This window comes from Drosophila arizonae, chromosome 2, assembly GCF_054131065.1.
Source record: "Drosophila arizonae isolate 15081-1271.41 chromosome 2, UAZ_ARI_1.0, whole genome shotgun sequence".
Classification (NCBI taxonomy): domain Eukaryota; kingdom Metazoa; phylum Arthropoda; class Insecta; order Diptera; family Drosophilidae; genus Drosophila; species Drosophila arizonae.
In genome coordinates this window covers 7,609,478-7,630,988 of record NC_142922.1, presented here as the reverse complement: position 1 = coordinate 7,630,988, position 21,511 = coordinate 7,609,478, and the positions used below count along the sequence as shown (strand labels likewise).

At 42.4% G+C, this 21,511-nt stretch overlaps 4 protein-coding genes across 4 annotated transcripts; all 4 read left to right on the top strand.

The window, feature by feature from the left end:
• The first annotated feature begins 15 nt into the window (after nt 1-15).
• Nucleotides 16-3,026, top strand: LOC108615825 (uncharacterized). The gene is made up of 2 exons (XM_018010669.2): nt 16-590; nt 650-3,026. Exons 1-2 carry the CDS (start codon nt 172-174, stop codon nt 2,901-2,903), a joined length of 2,673 nt encoding a protein of 890 aa, XP_017866158.2. The 5' UTR covers nt 16-171; the 3' UTR covers nt 2,904-3,026.
• An 86-nt stretch (nt 3,027-3,112) lies between these two features.
• Nucleotides 3,113-6,219, top strand: LOC108621877 (uncharacterized). Its single transcript, XM_018019459.2, has 3 exons — nt 3,113-3,556; nt 3,623-3,875; nt 3,935-6,219. The coding sequence occupies exons 1-3, from the start codon at nt 3,129-3,131 to the stop codon at nt 6,158-6,160; spliced, it is 2,907 nt and encodes a 968-aa protein (XP_017874948.1). The 5' UTR covers nt 3,113-3,128; the 3' UTR covers nt 6,161-6,219.
• Nucleotides 6,220-6,783: 564 nt separating this feature from the next.
• LOC108621878 (uncharacterized) lies at nt 6,784-10,393 on the top strand. Its single transcript, XM_018019461.2, has 3 exons — nt 6,784-7,361; nt 7,422-7,665; nt 7,727-10,393. Exons 1-3 carry the CDS (start codon nt 6,940-6,942, stop codon nt 9,956-9,958), a joined length of 2,898 nt encoding a protein of 965 aa, XP_017874950.1. The 5' UTR covers nt 6,784-6,939; the 3' UTR covers nt 9,959-10,393.
• Nucleotides 10,394-19,642: 9,249 nt separating this feature from the next.
• Recs1 (protein lifeguard Recs1) lies at nt 19,643-20,972 on the top strand. The gene has a single exon (XM_018019464.2). It carries the CDS (start codon nt 19,896-19,898, stop codon nt 20,685-20,687), a length of 792 nt encoding a protein of 263 aa, XP_017874953.1. The 5' UTR covers nt 19,643-19,895; the 3' UTR covers nt 20,688-20,972.
• Nucleotides 20,973-21,511: the final 539 nt, after the last annotated feature.

Below are 21,511 nucleotides of genomic sequence, written 5' to 3'. Positions count from 1 at the left end.
GAAATGAACAAATTATTTATTGTTTCCATTGTAATGTTTAAGTGTACACAGTCATCGAAATTTGAATTTTAAAAATTTACAATAAATTTGAAATTTTCGTTTGTATGTTATTTCCTCTAATTTTACCAGAGTCCAGAAATTGCCCAAAGTGACATATTGAGATCAACTAACATGGCATGCAATTTTGTTTTCGATATTATAGTAACTCAATTCGAGTCACCGTATGTAAGCAATGAGGACCTGAACAACATTAGTGTAGAGGTCACTTTGAACAATAAAGTAATTAAGATAACTTCGAGTCGAATTAATGTATCAGAATTTGAGTACGGCTCAAGTACAGAATTCGTTGAATCACCAGAGAAGCTGCGTCAAAGTCTAGAATCATGTGGAATGCCGCTTATTGTAAAGTGTTCGGGTCAAATTCTAGGCACCGCCCAGATCAGTTTTCCCCAGGAAATCATTGACAACATCAACAAGGACATGCCCGAGCTTCAACATATGGATACCTGCTTCATAGGGAAGGGATCGTTAGTTGTTGGTACCCTAGAGCTGATTTGTCGGCTTGTTATGACATGCGAAGCTCAGCCAAGGTAAGTCCGGGAGTCTTCCTACTACTTTACTATATCTGATGGGAAACTTTTCTTTGCAGAATCGATGTCAGCAGTTGCCTTCGTGATATGGACAAAAGCATTAAACCGCAGGATATTTTGTTTATTATGAGCGACTCCCAGCGCAATCCCTACTCAGCTTTGCCTAGTCTAGATGCATGGCAGCCAGATGAGGACGAGTATATAAAATTGGATTTGGGACGCTATCCCGATGTGGAGCCAAGTCAATTTAAGCATGAAGAGATTTTTAAATACGACTTAATGCGCCCCTCCATTTGCGAGGACTTGAGGAAAATGGCAACTCAGTATGGCGAAATAATCGACTCAATTACTCAGCTGGCGAGCCAGAAGAACACATCCCGCCAAACAGCGGGAGCATTGAAAAGTCCCTGTGGAACACCGTGCTGCTACCCACACTCAACGGCGACCCCCAGTCCCATAGACCTGGCCTTGTCGAACTTGTCATCGAGTCAGTACTCTCCATATAATTACAGCAGCAACATGTGTGCCGCTGCACCACCCAGTGCAATCAACTCACAGCCTAATTACGAGCTGCGCTTCTGTCCTGTGTGCCAGAATAATATGTCGTGGCTGCCGAAATACGCCAACTGTCCCAAGTGCGGGATTAAACAGATACCAATCGTTAAAGAGCGCAAGCCCAGACGAATGACAGCTGATGAAATACTGAACGATTATCTGGGCAAGCCCCCGCCCACCCTCGACGACTTGTGTAAGCTTCCATCCAATGCGTCGTCCAAGGAAAAGTCGTCCAAGTCCACGTGCCGCTGCACATGCAAGAATGGCAAGCTCTGTGCCAACTGCCGACTGCGCAAACAATATCCGGACATTATGCAGCCCAGGTCAACAGATGTCCCAATGCCATCTGAGGAGGACACCGATTCGGATCCCGAACATTATTGTTTAGATACGAAGAAGTCTTCGGAATATCGTCCGTTTCTATCACGCGTCTTCTCTGAGCTGCGCCAGATGTATGACATTGATGTGGGAAAGCAGCCGAACGAGGAGACTTGTGCTCAGCCGGAGAAGGAGAAGGAGAAGGGGAAGGAAGTCGCTCCAGTTGAGCATGTCCGAGAAGTAGAAAAAGTAGCCAAGCCCAGGGCTAAGAAAAGAACCCCACCAAATAACATTAGCGGCAAGAGTCGAAAGCGAAAATCGAATAAAAGTAAAACTCACAGACATTGCGTGAAGTCTAAACGACCCGTCGCGCGCCGTCACGGCTGGGCTTGGTCCTCCAGCAAGGAGGCGCGCAAATATGGCTGGCGACCCGGCGCCATACTCAAGTCAATAAAAAAACTGATGAATTTCTTTTTATATGGCTCGGCAAGAAGCTCCACGCGTAAAACGTGCATGGATGTGCTGAGAAGCCACGAGGAAAATGAATGTGGGCCCGCAGTGCTCAACTTGACCAAGAAGAACGGCGAAATCACCATTACGTTGCGGCCCAATAGCAACAGCCATGTGCAGATGCAGCCCATTGTCTTTAGGGTGGTCAAAAGCGATCTTGCCGTCGCACTCAGCGAGATGAAAAGGAAGCTGAGGGCTAAGGGCTTCAGCGAGTGCAGCTGCCGCAACTCGGTGATGATGTGCGTCTGTCGCGATGTCGTGGAGAAGAAATACCTGGAGCAGGCGATACAGAGCGAGTGCAGGCGGCGTGGCATGGAGAGCTGCGTGGATCAGCTCGTGATGGCGGACAGCAGCGACAGCGAGGCGGAGTTCGATATCGACGTGAATACGCCGGCAGGCGTGGCTAAGCCGCCTTCGCCTAAGCCGTCTACCGTCAATTTCGGTATGCAGACAGCCACCAAGCCTGTGCCAGAGCCGAAACCCTTTCCGATCAAGTACTCGCCCTACTGGCGCTTCTACAACTGTGCTGCCGGTGATCGATTTGCAAACACGGCGTTTGGCGACTATGGCGAAATCGTGTTTGAGGATGGGCTCTTTGGATATAAAAAGGGGGGTCCACACGGAGTGCCTCCTGGCGCCCAGCCGAAAAATGCAGCCATTTGGGGGCCAGCACCTGGCGGACCAATGCGCGGTGGTCGGGGCATTCCGGGCGGAAAAACATTTCCGGGTATTCCGAAAGCGCCACCAGTCAAAAGCGATCCAATTCCTGTCCGAATGACGAAGCGTTACTATCGGGCTCGCGAATTAGCCGCCCAAGAAGCCAAGATGGCCCAGGCTGAGACGGCCAAGAAAAAAACAGCTGAAATGATGAAGTACATGATGAGTAAGGGCGCCAAGTCGAAGACACAGAGTCCCAAAGCCAGAGCGTAGTAGCTGAGTAGCTGGTATAGAATTTTATATATTTAAATATTTATATTTATTTTAATTTTTTTTTTTTTAATCAAGCCACCATTTGATTTAAAAATTTTGACAATAAAATACTAAGAGACTACAGTTTTATTGTGTTTCAATTGAATTTAGCGCACAGATCAGATTTAGCTAGCCGTTCGATATTAAAATTATTTGTTTGAATAAATTTGGATGAGCAAGTGAAAGATGGACACGGCGGCGTGTACTTATATGCTCGATGTCATTGTCACCTATTTAAAGACAACAGAAATCGAGATCGAAGATCCCAAGAAGTTGCAAGTTGATGTTTGCTTTGATAACAAACCGCTGCAGATAACATCCAGTCGGATTAATGTGAAGGACTTCAAGGGCGAGTCATCCTTTGAGTTTAGCAGCAATGCAGAAATCTTGCGGCAGAATGTAGCAGCGTATGGCATGCCAGTGATCGTCAAATACAATGACAAGGTTATCGGGCTGGGAAACATCGGATTTCCTCCCGTGTTCATTGATCGCATAGATGCGAACATGAACGATATATTGTGTGCCAGCAGTTGCAGGTTTCAGCTGGCGGGCAAAGTTGCCGGCACTCTTGAGGTACTCTGTCGCCTCTACATGAAGTGTACGGATACATCAAGGTATGTAGTTCCCTAGTCAGATTCACAAATCAATGAATTAAATTGCTTAATCGTGCTTCGTCTCAGGCCGCGCGAATCGGACTGTGGCCAAACTGCAAAGAATAGCATTCACCCGCAGGATATTATGTTCCTTATGGGAGATGTGCTCCACTGCCCCAAGGCCAGCGATATTTGCCCAGATATACTGCCGCCAGATGACAACAAACTACGATTCGAATTGGAGTCATACCAAAGTGCTGGGCCAAAAGCTGATCCCCTTCGACCCTTGGAACCTTTGCCGAATAAGCCCGTAACTAGTGGCGCCACTTGTGGCATAAAGGTTGCTACACATACAACATTTGGAAAAGCTCGCCCCTTAGATTTTGCTTCTATTCACAGACCTTGGGCCGCCGACCTGAGCGATTTACCGACATAGTCGCAAGGGGAGGAAACGAATTTCATCCATTCAAGCTGTCTGCCCGCAAATCCATTGGACGAAGCAGCAATGCAGTTAGCTTTCTGTCGGACAGTCGTAGCACCCCAAATATTCACTACTCTGTAAACGATCCAGTCAGCGAGGTGATCAACAATGATTTGTATGGCCCGCGGCTAGTCCCAGTGGAAGCGGAAGTGGATGTGGAAGATTTGCAAAATGCAGACATTAAGGGCACACGCTTCTGCCCCATCTGCCTGACCAACATGTCGTGGCTGCCCAAGTTTGCGGCCTGCGTGAAGTGCGGTGCTAAGCCTGTGCCAGTTATTGAGGAGCGCCACAAGGAGAAGACGCCAACGGCTGACGAAATCTTAAAGGATTTACTGGGCAAGCCGCCAGAAACTATTGAAGACTACTGCAGTAAGCCACCCGCCACAGTTGTGGTTGAGGAAAAAGATCTAAGGCCCGCATGTCGGTGCACTTGCCAGAACGGGAGAACCTGTGCCCACTGCCGAATACGTAAGCTCTGCGCCGATATTTTCCATGAGGATGAGAAGCCCGTTGCTTGCCTCGACGCGAAAGAGCACACGATCGAGGACATTTGCATGGAAAATAAGACGACAGAGAAGTGCGGCCCACATCTGACGCGGGTGTTCTCCGAGCTCCGCGATCTATACGACATCAATGCAACTAAGCTCTCGGAAGAGCTTAAAGAGCTTAAATGCGATCCAGTGGCATGCAAACCAAAGGACAACAACTTGAATGCGAGTGCCAAGCCCAAATTGAAAACTAAACCATTGGTGAAGCTCGAGAAAACCTTATCAACAACTGTCCTGCCAAAGCGATTGCCCATCAAAATCGGCCACAAGTTCTGCGCTCAGCTGCCCGGCAACGTGCCGCCAAATCACGGATGGGCCTGGACCAAGAGCGACGAGACCCGCAAGTACGGCTGGCAGCCAGGCTTCGTGCGCAAGTCCATCAAACGGATTATGAAATTCTTTTTGCAATACCTGCCCGAGCGCAATGCATTCAACAGGTGCCTGAGCATGGCAAAGAAACAGAACGAGAATGAACACAACTTGCCCACTCTCCGCATATACAAGAAGAGTGGCGAAATCTTCATAACGCTGCGCGCTGCCAGCAACGCGGAAGCTGAAGTAAAACCGATTGTGTTCAAGATTGTTAAGAGCGACCTAGCCGCCGCTCTAAGCGACATCAAGAAGAAGCTTAAGGCCAAGGGCTACCGGAAGTGCACCTGTCACAATACGCTGATGATGTGCGTCTGTCGCAGCGTCTGCGAGAAAAAGAAACTCGAGGGAGCTCTGCAAAAGGAGTGCACACGTCGCGGCATAGAAAGCTGTGCGAACCATCTCGTGCTAACAGACACCAGCGACAGCGAAATGGAGTTTGACATTAATGTGACGGCGCCGACTCCAGAGGCGAATCTGAAACCCCCGACCGTTAATAATGCCACCCAGGTGAAGAATGTTAGTCTATGCATCCCACCCAGATATCCCCTCAAGCAAAATCCCTACCGGCGTGTCTATGACTGTGCTACCAGTGGCCGATACACGGGCACAGTCTTCGGCAGACCGGCAGCGGTAGTGCTTGAGGACGGGGTCTTTGGGCAAATGGGTGGCGGTCTGTACAAAGGGAATACTACTCCGGGGAGCACCAGCAGTGGCTCGCTCCAATGTGATTATAAAACTCATGAGTATATGGGGCGTGCTCAACCCCCTGAACACAAGCTGATCAAAAGTATGTTTGTCCCAAGCTTTAAGGGTCGTCTTCTCAACGACGGACGCCTTACTGGCGGGATGGCTGTTCAGCTTATACCTGGATTAAACAAGCAGCCGGCTAACGGGCAATGCGATTCCAAGTGCATGCCAAAAGCAATGCCCAAGCGGCTGGCGATGAAAACCAAAAATAACGTCAACTCCCAGACTGCAGATAAGGAAAACGAAATAGCAAAGAGAAAACTGAATAGGGACATGCATTATTTGAAGAAAAGCGGCTCATTTACTAAGCCAAAGCCTCTACTCAGCCATGATGGCCTGACCGACTTACAGAAGAGACAACGCGCTTTCTTGCAAATTTCCTCACCGCCCATCGAGCTGGCCAATCGCAAGGACAACGAGTGCCAGAATACGCGTACCACCAAATGTTTATGTACTCGTTTTAACAATTTCTAAGCATAAATTATTGTATGAGTAAATGCAATGTATATGTTATAAAATGTTATTATTAGTCAGTTCAGCTTTTTATTTGTGTGATGGCCTCAGAGCGTTAGATGAATAACCTTTTATTTCAGATTTGAGTATTGCGTATAAGTATTTCCTCCAAGTCTTTCCTCTAAGTATTTTCCCTAGTCATTTCTCCTAAGCTTCTAAGTACTTCCTTCCTCCAAATATTTCTTCTAAGTCTGTAATGATCAGACACTTCACTTTTTCCTACTTTACTGCACTGCACTGCAATACATGACTGACTGAAGAAATGCAGAAGCTGCTGCGGCTTATATATGACAATTTTCACTCAATCACTAAGTCGCTCTCAAATGTTGAGACGGTGCCAGGTAGGGCTCGTTGCAGTCGACCCTTAAGTGACCAATGGAAACACACTCTGCAGCTGCAAGTAAAATAATTCTGCTGCATACATATAGACAACTTAAATGATCTTCTGAATTACCAGCGTAAAGTCATACAATAAACACCTTTAGCTATTTAAGAATTAGCATGGTAAAACAATTGAGTTCATTTCATTTTAAAATTTAAATACATATTATGTATGTATATTTGGCATTTGTGTAAGCCATCAAAACAAAATCATAGAGACCTTTGGTGTATCAGCATAGCATTCTGTTTCATTATTATTCACTTAAAATTTGCTGTGCCTTAAATTCAATATTTTTTGAAAATTGACAATAAATTTTTTTTACCATTTTGCTCTTTCGCACACTTTTAAATAAAAAAAAATGGCTAACTGTACTTTTGGCTTTAATGCAGTGCTGACTAGCATTGAGTTAAATAATCCAGATTTTCAGGATCTGCAAAAAGTACAAGTTGAGGTCAATTTTTGTAATGCTTTTATAACAATAAGACAAAGTGGCTTCAATGTGCCCGAGCTCATGCCCGAGTATAGCACGGATGTCATCATAGACCCGACCGTTCTCCGCCAGACTATCGAGGAATGCGGAGTACCCATATCAGTAAGGTATGAAGACTTTCTAGTTGGTATGGGAGCTGTTCGCTTTCGTCCAGAAGACTTGGAGGGGATAGGGGACAGCATGAAGCAATTGGTCCTCACAGAGTCCTGTACGGTTGATCGCGACGGCAAAGTTGTTGGCAGAGTAGAAATGCTATGCTCTCTGCAGCTGAAATGTGTCGACGAGGAAAAGTGAGTAAACGGTTTTGCTATGAAGTAAAGAAGTTCTATTCCTGTTTTATCATTTGCCAGGGGGAAGGAGAGCACGTGCCAGCTCTTCAAGGACAAAAGTATCAACGAAAAGGATATCCTATTTATTATGAGCGAGTCCCAGCAGTGCACCGATCCCTGCCTAGGTGCATTAGACAGCGTTGAGGACTCTGAATATCTCAAATTTGGCACTCAAAGTTTCGCAAACGAGAATATTAAATGCAAGCCACCTGCACCTAGGTTTCTTCATAATCCAGTTGGCAATGCTATCTGTTGTGAAGTGAAGGTAACTATGAATAAAGTAGACCTCCACCAGATTGCGTTTAACGATACTTTTGTGTGTACAGGAAATGGCTCAGGACTGTAACGATACTGTTGACGCAATTACGATCAGCTTGGATCATAACAAGAAATTAAGACCGCCTTGCCGAGGGCCCCCTGACCCACTCGGCCATCCTTGCACTTTGAATATGCACTACAATTCCTGTAGAATGCCTCTCGAGGAGAGTAATCTTCGGCTTCCATGTTTCACGCGCATACCACCGCTAGATCCGGAAGAATACAACACACTAAGTGAAAGGAAAAATGACCTTCTGAAGGAAAAACGTTTCTGTCCCATTTGCCTCACCAATTTGACGTGGCTTCCCATATTGGCTGCCTGTCCTAAGTGCGGCCTAAAGCCGATGCTATTGCCTCAAAAACCCAATATAAAAGTACCCGATGACGATCTGATTTATAGTAATCTAATTATACCACCAGAAGATACGCCACCAGATGAGGTGAAGCCGAGGAAATGTCGGTGCACTTGCAGGGCCGGCAAATTGTGCCCCTTTTGTCGAGTTCGCGAAAAGGTGGCCGACTTTTATGACATTGAGAAGCCACCTAGGGAGTCTCTTGTATACGAGGACTCCGACCAGGAAACGTCTGAGGTGGGCGTCAAAGAAACAGACTCTCGTCCATTTCTATCGCGCGTATTCTCCGAAATACGCGACTTAAATAATATCAAGGATATCAAACCTTTCGACGTGCTGCAGAAGGAGTGCGCAAGGAAAGAGAAAGCGGAAAGAATGCAAGCCGGGCGACTGCAAGCTGGTACCTGTGGAAAGGATGAGAAGAAGCCAGCAGCCGCTCCCAGCGAGCGTAAAGCTCCGATCAAACGCAGATCCTCCAAACCCCATCGAAGAATTTCGCCCTCCCACAAGAAATGCGCGAACCGCGTGCCCTCTATTCCGGCGAATCACGGCTGGAACTGGTACGCCAGCGAGGAGGCACTCAAGCATGGCTGGCAGCCAGGACTCGTGCGCAAGCCGATTAAAAGAATTATGAAATTCTTCTTGCAGGGCTCACCTGAGAAATTGGCAGCTGAGAAGTGCAAGGAACTAATGGAGCTAGAGAAGAAAGACAAGCCGCCCATCCTCAATTTGCGCAAGAAGAACGGCGAAATCTTCATCACTTTGCGCGCCCTCGATAATCCGAATGTGACCATGAAGCCGATTGTCTTCAAGGTGGTCAAAAGTGATCTGGGCGTGGCTCTAAGTCAGATCAAGAAGAAGTTCAAAGCGAAGGGATTCCGCAAGTGCACCTGTCACAAGCCCTTGATGATGTGCGTATGCCGTGATATCTTCGAGAAGAAGTGCCTGGAGGCCGCGCTGCAGAAGGAGTGCAAGCGTCGGCATATGGAAAGCTGTGTCGCTCAGTTGGTGCTGACAGACACCAGCGACAGTGAGATGGAATTCGACTTTGATGTGTCACCGCCAGCGGCATCGCCGCAGAAATACGTCAAGCCCAAGACGCATAACCATGAAACGCAGACGGCCGCGGCTGACTTGAAAGTAACTCCGAAATATCCAACTGTGATCCATCCCTATTGGCGAGTCTACGACTGTGCTGCAGGCGATCGGTACACCGGCACAGCATTTGGCAAGCCTGGTGAGCCTGTGTTTGAGGATGGCCTTTTTGGCCACGGAGGCGGTGGACCACACGGGGCCTCTGCGGCTCCGGGTGGAAGACCGAAGCCACCCGGCATATGGGGCTCCGGCCACGGCGGGCCCATGCGTGGTGGCGCCGGTGGTGGTAGAGGTGGTGGCGGAAGAGGCGGTGCTGGCGGTGGCATGGGTGGAGGCCCTGGCGGCGCTGGTGGAATGGGAGCACTATTCGACAAATCATTCCCCGGCCTTAAGAAGAAGGGAACTGGGAAGTCCGCACCCATCCCTGTTCGCATGCGTGATAAAGATATTAAAGCAGTTAAAGATGCTAAGCAAGCGGCTAAGGATGCGATTAAAAATGAGATTGCACGGAAAAAGAAGGGTATCGATCTTATTCAGTATTTGAGAGAAGATGGCGCCCTGCCTAAGCCTTGGGATCCAAACAATCCTCAGCCAAAGAACCCGAAGCCGATCCCGCCCGTCGTGGCACCCGATGGACTCACTTACGAGGAACACAAGAAGCAGCTCATGAACTCGATGATTATGCCGCCGCTCGAGACAATGCCGCGGCTGGGCAGAGGCTACGACCCCTGCCAGTACTACAATTCCTGTATGACCCCGTGCTGCTATCCGTGCTGCTACTGCCCGTATTAGAGCTAATCAAGATGAGAAACTAACGCACGTCCCCATCAGCAACACCAACCATACATTTGCGGCTTATTTGTATTCAGCGCCGATTTATGTAAGCAGTTTAAGCCTCATTTGGTGCAGCTATAACTGCACTACATGGGGACGTCACACACTCGCCCTGCATATGGTGCATCAGCTGGAAGTGTATCTAAAGACGGTGTGTCTGGAAATGGGGACGAGGCCCTCAATACAACAGTTAGCCCTCCATGTGATGAGCCAAATTCGTTGATCTCGACGTCCATGTCCTCCTTGCCTATTTGGCAATATTTCATCTTTTATCGCGGCAAATGAATCAAGTTTAATTTTACATTTGGATAACCAAATTTTCACCATTTTTTATGTAACAGACGACAAATTTTTATACATTTAATAATAAAAGTTTTTTTCGGATGCAAATCATTTAACAGGGCATAATGAATCGAATGAATTCGGAATAAGTCATTTCATAGACTTTAAATATGTCGTATTGATTTCTTCCGATTCATACTAATCGAAAATACAGTAATATATATTATTTGTTAAATATTTACTTTACAAGAAACATATTGATTAAGCCCATGAAATTAGGACAGACTAAGGCGGCCAGGCTCATGTATTAACTACAATTGTACACATGCTTAGCATTGCGAATATGTAAAGCCCAAGCAGCTTAGGCCTCATTCTTGATTAGCATTCCATCAATGTGTTTCCCTACTCACAATTCGTATACTGAAACAAGAACAATAATCAATTATAAGTAGGCACTCGGACTATTGCTGTTTCAATGAGGGAGGGAAGGGATGAGTTGAGTTGCGTAAATTAGACTCTGCAATCAAGCCTGCTTAATGACCCGCGCTCTAATGCGGAAAAAGGAAAAATCTGAACAACAAAGAGTTCTCTAATCGCAAGTATGCAAATATGAGATATCCTTAATCAGTTGCCTCTACGCTTATGAGCCTTTTAGCCTAAGCTTCCTCTTATACACACAAATATTTAATCACGCTCCCCGAAGGCGCTTTACACTTTACATTTATTTCCATTTTCTCAGAATTACTCTAAATTTCTGTGAATATATTTGAATTATTTATTAATTATTTTTACCTATGTTGTAATGTGTGAAATATTAAAGCACTTGTAATATACTCAATTCATTTTAAAGAATCTTGAAGCGATTTTTTAAATTTCATCTCATATTTATATTAAATAACACATAGAAGGACTGACAGACAGACATTCTTAGACAGACATAGCTGCAGAGCCTTGAGCAAACTTATACATATACATTCGCCCAATGGCAATATATACCTGTTCACGCATTTGCAATACTTTGAGGGCATAAACAGGTGAGGCTGAAGGAGTGCGACCCAAAAAGGTATCAAATTTACGCAAATACAAAATTTTAATTAAAGGCATTGCGGCAATTAAGCAAAAAGTCGCAGGGGAAAAAAGTGACTAAGAACGAAAGCTTAAGTCTACAACAAATACCTGCTGGCAGAAATTGTAAGCAAGAAGAAGAATTATTCAAATGGTCAGCGTGGGAGCGTGACCCTCCCTCACACTATATCACACCATGCCCTAGGGATATTTGCGATAGAAAATAAATCATTTTGATAAATAAATATAAGTTTACCTACTAAATTATTCACATTCATGCGAAAATATTATTTTTCCAATATTCAACTCCTCGATTTTGTTTGTTTGCAAAAATTATGGTTAGACGCCTGCAATATTCGTAATATTCATACAATACATAAATATTTCAACAAAAATCCTTACACCTTGTATTCTGTAAATATTTATGCTTTGTGCATAATAAACATGAAATGTACATTTTTAATGACTCAACGACACACAATATCATTATGCAAACCTGGAAAAGAATCAAGAGTTCTGGTAAAGGGCTTATTAAACATTAAGCCTCAGCGGCAAACATGTGACATTGAGAGTCGCGACCAACAGAAAGCAAAAGGTCAAAATTTAAGGGTCAACATTATGAAGTCTTCATGCAAAATATTTGTTCATTTGTTCGCTTCGCCACAAGAGGTCAAAAGGCGAACAGATTTTAGCGCAAAGCGAAACGAACACAAAACACGAAATACTCTAAGGTAAAAAGAAAATATAATTTGACGTTTGATAAGGGATCTAAAGTGGTATATATTTTTGTTACTTGAATTTAATTGGTAAATTTTTTAATTTGTTCAACTTCTGGCAGTTTAATAACAACTCAATATTAATACTAAAAATTTAATGTGGTTTTATGATATATGAGCTCCATTGTTAAGCATCACACACCAGTTGCTTGCATTCACACAATAGTGTAAATCTGCTCGTCATGCCACTCTCGAGTCCAATTTGTGCCAGTCATGCCAGTGTCCATACGGCCTGGCAGCTAACATCCGTTTCCGGCGTCAGAGTCAAAGCTTTTATCAGATTTTCATGTAAAATGCGGCAAGACCAACACCTGAAAGCGTGAAGCACAATCGCGAAAGAAAACACCGTCCAACATGGACAGCCGCATTAGGAAGAAATGAGAATGTTTAAAAATAAAGTCAAGTCGTTTGGGTACTGACCAAGACACTTTATCATCATTTGTCAATTAGTTACGTGAGTGCCAAAAACCGGCCGGAGATGCGTATTGAGCGTGTGGCCTGGGGCCGGATCCATTAGGCAGAGTTATTGTTTCATAATTCATTATAATTATGACTGTAGTTGTGTAAATGCCCCAAGGCCCGTCCGTTGCCCCATCATTTTGAAGTTCCCTAGAAGTTGTGCCCACCACGCCCCCTCCCCAACTCCCCGCCTTAATCTGTCTAACTCATTTGCAAAAGTTTTGCAGCTCTCGCTCTTGCGCTTCTGGCACTTTTTGCAATTTGAAGGCAGCTGCGCGTGTCGCTGTTACCATTTGCCAGCTGTCGGCTAGCCGGTTGCCATTTTGGCCAGTTGGCAGTTCGCAGTTAGCCGTTCGCAGATTTCTGTTTTAGCTTTGCCAGCCCGCTGAGCCAAATGCAATGCGATGCGATTGCAACAACACAACAAGCGAAAAGAGGGAGAGATGTAGTTGCTAGCTATGCGACACCTGCTGCTCCCACTGAAAACAGCCAGCTGGCTGCATCAGTATTCGATTTTGGCTCTCTCTTTTTTTTTTTTTTTTTTGTCATAAGAGAAAGATTTGAAATGGCAAATGGTATTTGACCAAAAATTCGAACGTTTGCGGTTCAGAAAATTCCCAATTTTAATTGAAAATTCGATTGGCGCATTTTAATAGCCAGAGCCATGCAAGCGGCTAGCAGTGGACGGCAACAGTCGCATGTTGGCATGCAACTTCAATGCAAACGTTGGCCTAATTAATGCAAAAGTGCTCGAAGCGACGCTGTGCCAACGCTGCGTATGCGGAACAAACAGCGTCAACTATAACTATGCAGCGTAACCGGAAAATGTTAGTGAATTCATGTGTGTGTGTATTATGCAACTATTATGTCCAGGAAAATACAAACACACATTTTGTAAAGCAATTTGCAAAACGAGAAAATGAAAACAACGGCAAATAGTAAAAGCTTACATACAAGAGTTCAATGCTGAGATACCCCTCATTGGATTTGTGTGAGTTCTTTAAATGAATATCAGTTCCAAAGCTAATTCAAAAAAAAAATTGATTTAGTATTACTACTATTACTACTCTAGGGTAAAAGAAACCGCACACAAATTCTATAAATGTGTAAAAACCGATGTTAGAGAATGAACAAAAATAATAAAAGAAACTTTTGCTGAAAGGTCAAATTGCAAAATTTTTAACAGTACGAGGCTTTTAAACTATCGAGCGAATTTTTCAGTCTTTGACAGGCTTTCAGTTTTTCTGTTAAAGTATTTTGTGTATAATTTTGTAATTTTTATTTCATTGCTTAGTCTTTATAGCTTAATTATATATACTATAAATTAAAGAACTTATTTCTTATGCATAAGGTAATGTTTAAAATTATGATATGGTTTGTAAAGAATGTCAGAGATTAATGGACAAAAATAATTTAACATTTAAATTCAGTATATTACATACTTTAAAGACTCAACGTTTCTTGTTGAATTTCCAACAGCTTAAGTTCATTAAACAGTTTTGCTTAGCCCGCATGACCTTTAATTAGGTTGGGCTAGAGGGTAAAACAGGAGTTAAAAGTCGAAAGAGAAAAGTTCTAGACTAAAGCGTTAAAGTGGTTTGCTTTGGCGATTCGAGCGCTAAGTTTTTTGCGTGACTTTGTTGGCGAAGCATTTTTTCTGCTCCCTGGTAATTAAAACAAGGTGGCTAATAGCAGAAATATCGAGTTTATTTTCTAGCTTTATTTCTTTAATATTCAAAGCGTTTAACTTTCACATTTTGCTACGTCCTCAAGGCAGTTGCACTGAATCCACATTTAATGAACAAAGCTGCCCGAAAGGTTTGCCCGAGAGCTACCATATAGTGTCGCCAGTTTGTTTATGGGTAAAGGGGCAGGCCCTCGGCGCTACGCATCGGCGTAAAAAGTGCTGAAAATAAAACTTTTTAATTATGCGTTTTTTGAATGCACAGGCATTCCCACTGAGACCGGGGGGCGTGCTTGGGTGTCATCCATATGAGCTGCAGGCGAGGTCGTTTGACACAGCGCTCCGCAAAGTATGCAATAAAATATGCATGCAAACATACGCACGAATCGCCATGCTAAAGCATTTTTATTATATTTGCATAAAATAGGATAAACCGAAAATGCTTGAATTTCATTTTCACATTTTATCAAATCAGAACAGCAGCAGCAGCAGCTGTAGCATTTCGTTCCAATGACATAAAACTATTTTATTTGCTGCCTGTATTTTCGGCCAGGAATATAAATATTTTTAGCCACACAAATGCGTTGTCAAACAACAGTAAAAACAAGCTTAAATACCCGAACAACTCTTTGACCCAAAACGGAATTTTAAATAAAAAAATACATCAACTTTTTTAAGCTTCTCTGTTTTATAGTGGAATATTGATATTTTTCATTTGCGTACGGCCATTTAACTAATATTCTATGGCAGAAAACTAATAGAAATATTACATTTCGCGCTCTCAATTATTATTTATCATTATAAAGAGTTCGAAATGACGGCATAAATTCAATTAATTACGAATACACTTATTATTCAATTTGCTGGCTGGCTTGCAACCAGAACCAACTCTTTTCGACTCGCCACAAATGGGAAACAAAAAAGTATCCACAGCAGTGCGCACAAGTGGGTCACACACAGACTCACTCATACATACACCCACACACATACACATGTTCAGAGTCACTCAAAGAGCGAGAGGTTTTTGCATGGCTGAACACCGCATGAAATTCAATTAAACAAATTTATTCACAGTATCTCAGATGATATTAACCACAGCATTCGCATTGCATAATGAAAGTATCTTTTAGTGGGTAGGTTAAATCCTTAATCTGTGTATCTTGAAAGCTAATAAATGCTTTTAAATAAGCACTTTCATTGCGTCTGGCTAGAGCAAACTCAATTGCCAACAAACATTCCTAGCATGGAACACATGGAACGAGTCATTGACTGAATGTGTTTGATGACACAGAACATCGTTGCCATCGCCTGTGGCTTGTCTGTCAGTCTCTCTATCTATCTATCTGTCTGGGTGTCTGTCTGTCCAACTGTCTGTCGATGTCTTGACAAATGTTTTGCTTACTTGCAAAATATTTACACAGCAGCAACAGCAAAAATAATAGCAGCTACTGTCCAGCAATATACATATATCCGACCTCGTTGCGAAAGTGCAACGCATTAAAAAAGAAAATGTGCTTAAATGTTTTCATATTTGGAGTCAATGGACAGAAAAATGAGTTAACTTTCGCAATTGCACACAAAATGTTTAAGGCAAATAAAAATTCAGTCAGCAGAAGATGTTGCCAATAAATGAATATTAAAATAGTAATTAAGCTTCAGAATGAGTTAAGTCAAGCTGTTAAGTGAAAATATAAATAATAATTAAATAATATTCTCCATTATTAGCCTATTTTTCTATAAAAATACAAATTTATAATGAAATATATATAAGATATTATCTCTAGTAACCTTTCTTTGATTATCAGCATATTCTTAGCTGAGTTAATAACAAAAATTGGTATATAAACTGCGGTAACATGAAACAAAAACTTTTTGAAAGCTTTCACAAAGTGCAGAAATTTGCTGCCTTCTTGAAGTCTTCTGTGGTTTCGGCAAAGAAACTTGTATATTAATTATTAGATATACCTGATAGAAATATATCCAGTAGAGTCTAATTGAAAAGAGAAGTCATTATACCATTGAATATGTGTCCAGAATATGATTCCATACAAATATATGAAATTGATTGCACTCATTTATAAAATATACAGTTCTTTTTCATATATCATTTAAAATTTGCTAACAAAAAATTCAAAAGAACATCCGCTTTTATGACATCTTCGCATATTCTGCCCAGAACTTAAGGTATCTCTGAGTTAATCATATTCGACTAACACTCTCTCGTTGGATTTGAACTTTGCTTTCTTAGTCAAAGCTTAGATTACAGCACAAAGACTGCTGAAATACCCAAAGGGCTATTTATTTCATGCCTCATTAGTAGGCGTTCGACTAATTCTTGTGAAAATCAATTTAATGAAACTCTCATAAATGTTAATTAAACTGAAATAATAATAAAGCCATGTGAAATTCGGCATCTATATTTAAAATTTGAATATGTTGATTGAGGCTGCAGAGAAACCGCATTAAAATATAAGTATGATGCACTCGCAGTTTGTTATCTTATGCCAGTATGGAAATACACAAAAACAAAAGGACCCCAATAATAATTCCCACGCCAGAAATCTCCTCCTCTCGCCAACTAAAGTACACAGAAACTACTGCAAAATTTGCGTGGACTCAACAGTCTTTGTTTGCAGTTGCGGTTGTCATCGTCGTCGCCGTCGTCGTCGTCGTCGTTGTTGAAAAGGCTTCATCTGAGTTTCATGAAGTTGAAAGCCACAAAATTAGTTTTTCTTTTGGATTTGCATAGATTAAACTGCAATGGAGTTCGCGTTTTTTGGTCAGACGAAAAGTATGTCATAATGATGTGGTCATTGTTGTTTGTGCTGTTGCTTGGAGATTTTTTTTTTTTTTTCGAGCTGCACAAGCTTTTTGTTGCTTGTTAAGCTGTGTGGTTTGTATTTTATTTTTACCGAATCTTTGGAATATATATATACTTCTTTTAAGTACTGTGTACTGTGTACTGTGTACTTTGTGTTTGTATTTGTATTTATCTTGGCTATGGTCAAGACTTGTCACAACTTTGGCTTAGACCATTTTCAATTTTTGGCCAGACTGTCAACGCCTGCGATTTGGTCGATAAATTGTTAGCGATTTGCTGTGGCTGTGGCTGCCTGGCTTTTCTTCCCCCTCTTATCTACTCAGTTTTCCTCGCTGAGATTTCTCCTGATTTTTGGCCCAAACTTTGCGCCGCACAAAAACTCATTTAAAGTTTTAAAGTGTAGTTTTTGTTTTTTTTTTTTTTCGCTTTCGTACTTTTGTTGTTGATAGATGCCTAACTGACTGGCAGCCAAACCCTTGCGACCATGCTGAGCTCTTAAAGTTTGGCTGCAGCCAGTTTCACTGGCTGGATGTGTCAGCAATGGGGATTAGGGCAACGCGTAACTTACTTCACCTCTATTATTTTTGGCTACCCTCGAGTTAAGGTTCACATGCGGCAATCGTAGGGAATGTTGGAAAAAAGTTTCTTCTAAGTCAAGTACTTTATAGCTGAATTTCGCTTTATTCTTATTATAGCAAAAAGAAATGTGATTTATATTTACATATGTTGCTTATCTACAGTTTGCAAAAAGCGTTTTTATAGATGCATCCAAAATTATTAACAATAAGCCAAGTCTGCATGGCCCCATAACTATTTACTCTAAATATTACAAAAATGCTACTCAAAACTTGGAGCCTTGCCCACAGGCCATTTGATCGCCTAATCCGCTTTTTTATCACTTTGGCGACCTTCTTATTGCGTAGCCCTGACAACGAAAAGGGAACGACCGCAAATAAAACTTGTTGATAGTTTGCAGACAGCGACTGGGAGATTTTGCGGGCTTTAAGCCAACTTTAAAAAGGTACACGTGCCGTGCCAGCTGGCAGAAGCATTTCAGGCTCAATCGAAAAAATAGCAAAACAAAAAAAGAGAGAAAGAAAAAAATGTAAGGTTTCGGAAGTTGGGTCGCATCGCATGCCTGCCCAAATGGCATTTTGATTGATGTGTGGCACAAAACAAAAGGCTGGCAATTGACAGACGGCATGTGAAAATTCATTCGCCTATCACAATATTTTTAATACCCTGTACAGGCGGACAAAAAGCAAGTCAGCAAAGCAAACCCAAATTTTAGCAGCTGCTCGGAGAACTGGAGCTAGCGCAATAAATCAACTTTTAGTTAGTAACTCCCAAACTTTTCAATTGCAAACTCCTAAATGTAATATTTATATGAAAAGTTAAAGAAATAGATGCGCATTGGTATCAGACAACACTGAGCTCTAGAGAAGATTTTTCAAATGGAATTCAAGTTATTAAAATTATAAAAGAAAATATTCAAATCAACGTTTTTTCTACAGCAGATTCATTTTATTGCGAATCCGCAGTTCAGTCATAATTTAGGTTTAGTGTGGATAATTTTTCATCAACTTTGAGCATGATTCTGAAATCTTAGACACTCCTTCCCAAGTATAGGAGAACTATTCAATGCAAACAGAATTTGCTTTTGAATGACTGCAACCAATGTACAGGGTTTGCAGTACGCTGTGCATTTCTTGAGCATAAATATTTGAATGTGCTGCCAGTGGAACTAGGTTATGCTCGTTACTGACTTTTCATAACACGAACTGTCAATTTTTTTTCTGTTGACTTCTATTCATTAGGCATGCAAAATCTGAAAAAAAACGACTGACAAATAATTGTAAATTCAAACAGAAATATTTTCTATCAATTGAAAACGGTCAATGAAAGCCCGAAAAATACGACAATTTCGGTGACCAGGCAATCAGAAGATGCCAAGCGTAGCTCCTGCCTAGCCCAATTTTCAATTCCTTTGGCCACTTAAACCGACAAAGGCGCTGAAAATACTGAAAATCATTTTGCAAAACCAACAAAAAAAAAGCTCAGAGCAGAGGTTCACAGCAAGAAATGTTTGCTGAATAAACGCAGAGCGCAAACGCGAAATACGAGCGAGAGTCAGAAACAGAGAGAGAGGGAATGTGAGCGAGAGAGCGATAGAGAAAGAGAGAGAGAGATAGAGGGAAAGAGAGCGTAGCAGAGAAAAGCATATGCAAATCACTTTAATGGGGAAAAGGCACACCTGTTGTTGTTTTCCAGCGAGTTATCAGTTGTCAAGTGTGATATGTATGCCAAGCCAAATCGAATTGACAATGCATTGAGAACATTGTTAATTCATGCAAGCACTAGAAATCACAATAGATAATAAGCAATTAACTGATTAAATTATCTTGTGTAATATTCAAATTATGTAGGTACAAGTCATAATATAGTTAGATCAAAACAAGGCTTATGGACAGATTAAAATTCGTGTGCTAAATAAATAATTTGGGAACCTATCAATTGCCATTTTATGAGTTAGAAATAGGCTGAAAATCGAAATATACAGAGCATTAAAATTTCATGGAAAAGGATGCCACAAAAATATTTGATAATAATAATAATATTTGAAACTAAATTTCCCAGTACAAAAATCAAGTGAAATTTTTCAATCTACTGCTCAAGGATTTTCTACATCTTTCAAATATCTTTCAACAATTCACAAGTAGTCGTCGATCTAGCTATATAACTTTTTATAAAACAACTCAAACATTCTGCACTATTCATCATTTGCAAGACCTTTGGCTAACCGAGGAAATGGCATCAAATGATTGCGGCCAACAATATCCATACGCTGTCTATCACAGTCGACCTGAAGTGAATGTCGCTATTGGCTATGGGGACTATGGCTCCGATGCCGAGGCCCAGGCGAAGGGTTTGACCTTTGACAATGAGAGCATACGCCGCGGATTCATACGCAAGGTGTACATGATACTCCTGGGACAGCTGGTGATCACATTTGGGGCTGTGGCTGTGTTTGTGTACAGCGAAGACGCCAAGAACTTTGCGGCCCAGAATCTATGGCTCTTCTGGGTGGCTATAGGAACCATGCTGCTGACCATGCTGTCCATGATCTGCTGCGAGAGGGTGCGCCGCGAGACGCCCACCAATTTCATATTTCTGGGCATGTTCACTGTAGCTGAATCGTTTCTGCTTGGAGTCGCGGCCAGTCGCTTCGCTCCCAAGGAGGTGCTAATGGCAATTGGCATAACAGCCGCCATTTGCTTGGCCTTGACGGTGTTCGCCCTTCAGACCAAGTACGATTTCACAATGATGGGCGGCATTCTGATCGCTTGCTTGGTGGCCCTCTTATTCTTTGGAGTCTTGACCATCTTCATGCACGGCAAAATCATATCGCTGATGTATTCATCGGCCGGCGCCGTGCTCTTCTCCATCTACCTGGTCTACGATACTCAGCTAATGATGGGCGGCACTCACAAATATGCGATTAGTCCCGAAGAATACATATTCGCGACGCTCAATCTCTACTTGGATGTCATCAACATATTCCTCGATATACTCAACATTCTGGGCATAACTCAAGATTAAATTTAAACCAATAGCACATCAACGGCCACGCACACAGTGAGAGAGCGAGGGAGAGCGGGAGTCAAAAAGAAATTATGCAAATATTATATTTTTACTTTTACACAGACATTTAATTGTAGCATTTAAATGAGCAATTTAACAAATTGCATAAAACGCACACAAACAACCGCACATAAATCACACACACACCCATACACCCACACACATGCAATCAAATATGCCAATTAAGTTATTAGTAACGAGCAATAAAAATGTCAGGGCAATTCCAGTATTAACATAGGGCAACCACACACAGAACTACTGTGTATCATGTTTGTAATATCCTGCACTCCGCACAGCACGACAACTGGGTATTCCGGACACGAGTTGGGATGAGACATCTCATTTATATGTGCATATATGTATAAACTTTTATGAGCCTGTATAGAGTTGTAGATGGAACAGCTCCCATTACAAAGTATCTGGTAGATTGGCACTGCTGACTGGAGCTGTATTTCCTCGAATACTACTCGTACAATGGGTGACAGGCGGCATCCAGCTGACTGGCTCATATATAAATCAAGTGTGCTTAGGCACAGTTGCTGGTCACCTAGTTGCCGGTATACATTTAATTAAGAATTGACAGCCGTTGACAGTTGACATATCACTGGATAAGGCTGTAAATACAGCTAGCTAGCTGCCTTGTTTCGCAGCAGCAAACGTTTCGTCTGCCCATCAATAAAATTCAGCACACGCATCTTCGACTGCTCGCACTCGCCAGGTACGCCAAAAGTTTTCGCTGCGTGTCTGCAAAGTTTCTATGCTGCCAGACTCTATCTCTTATT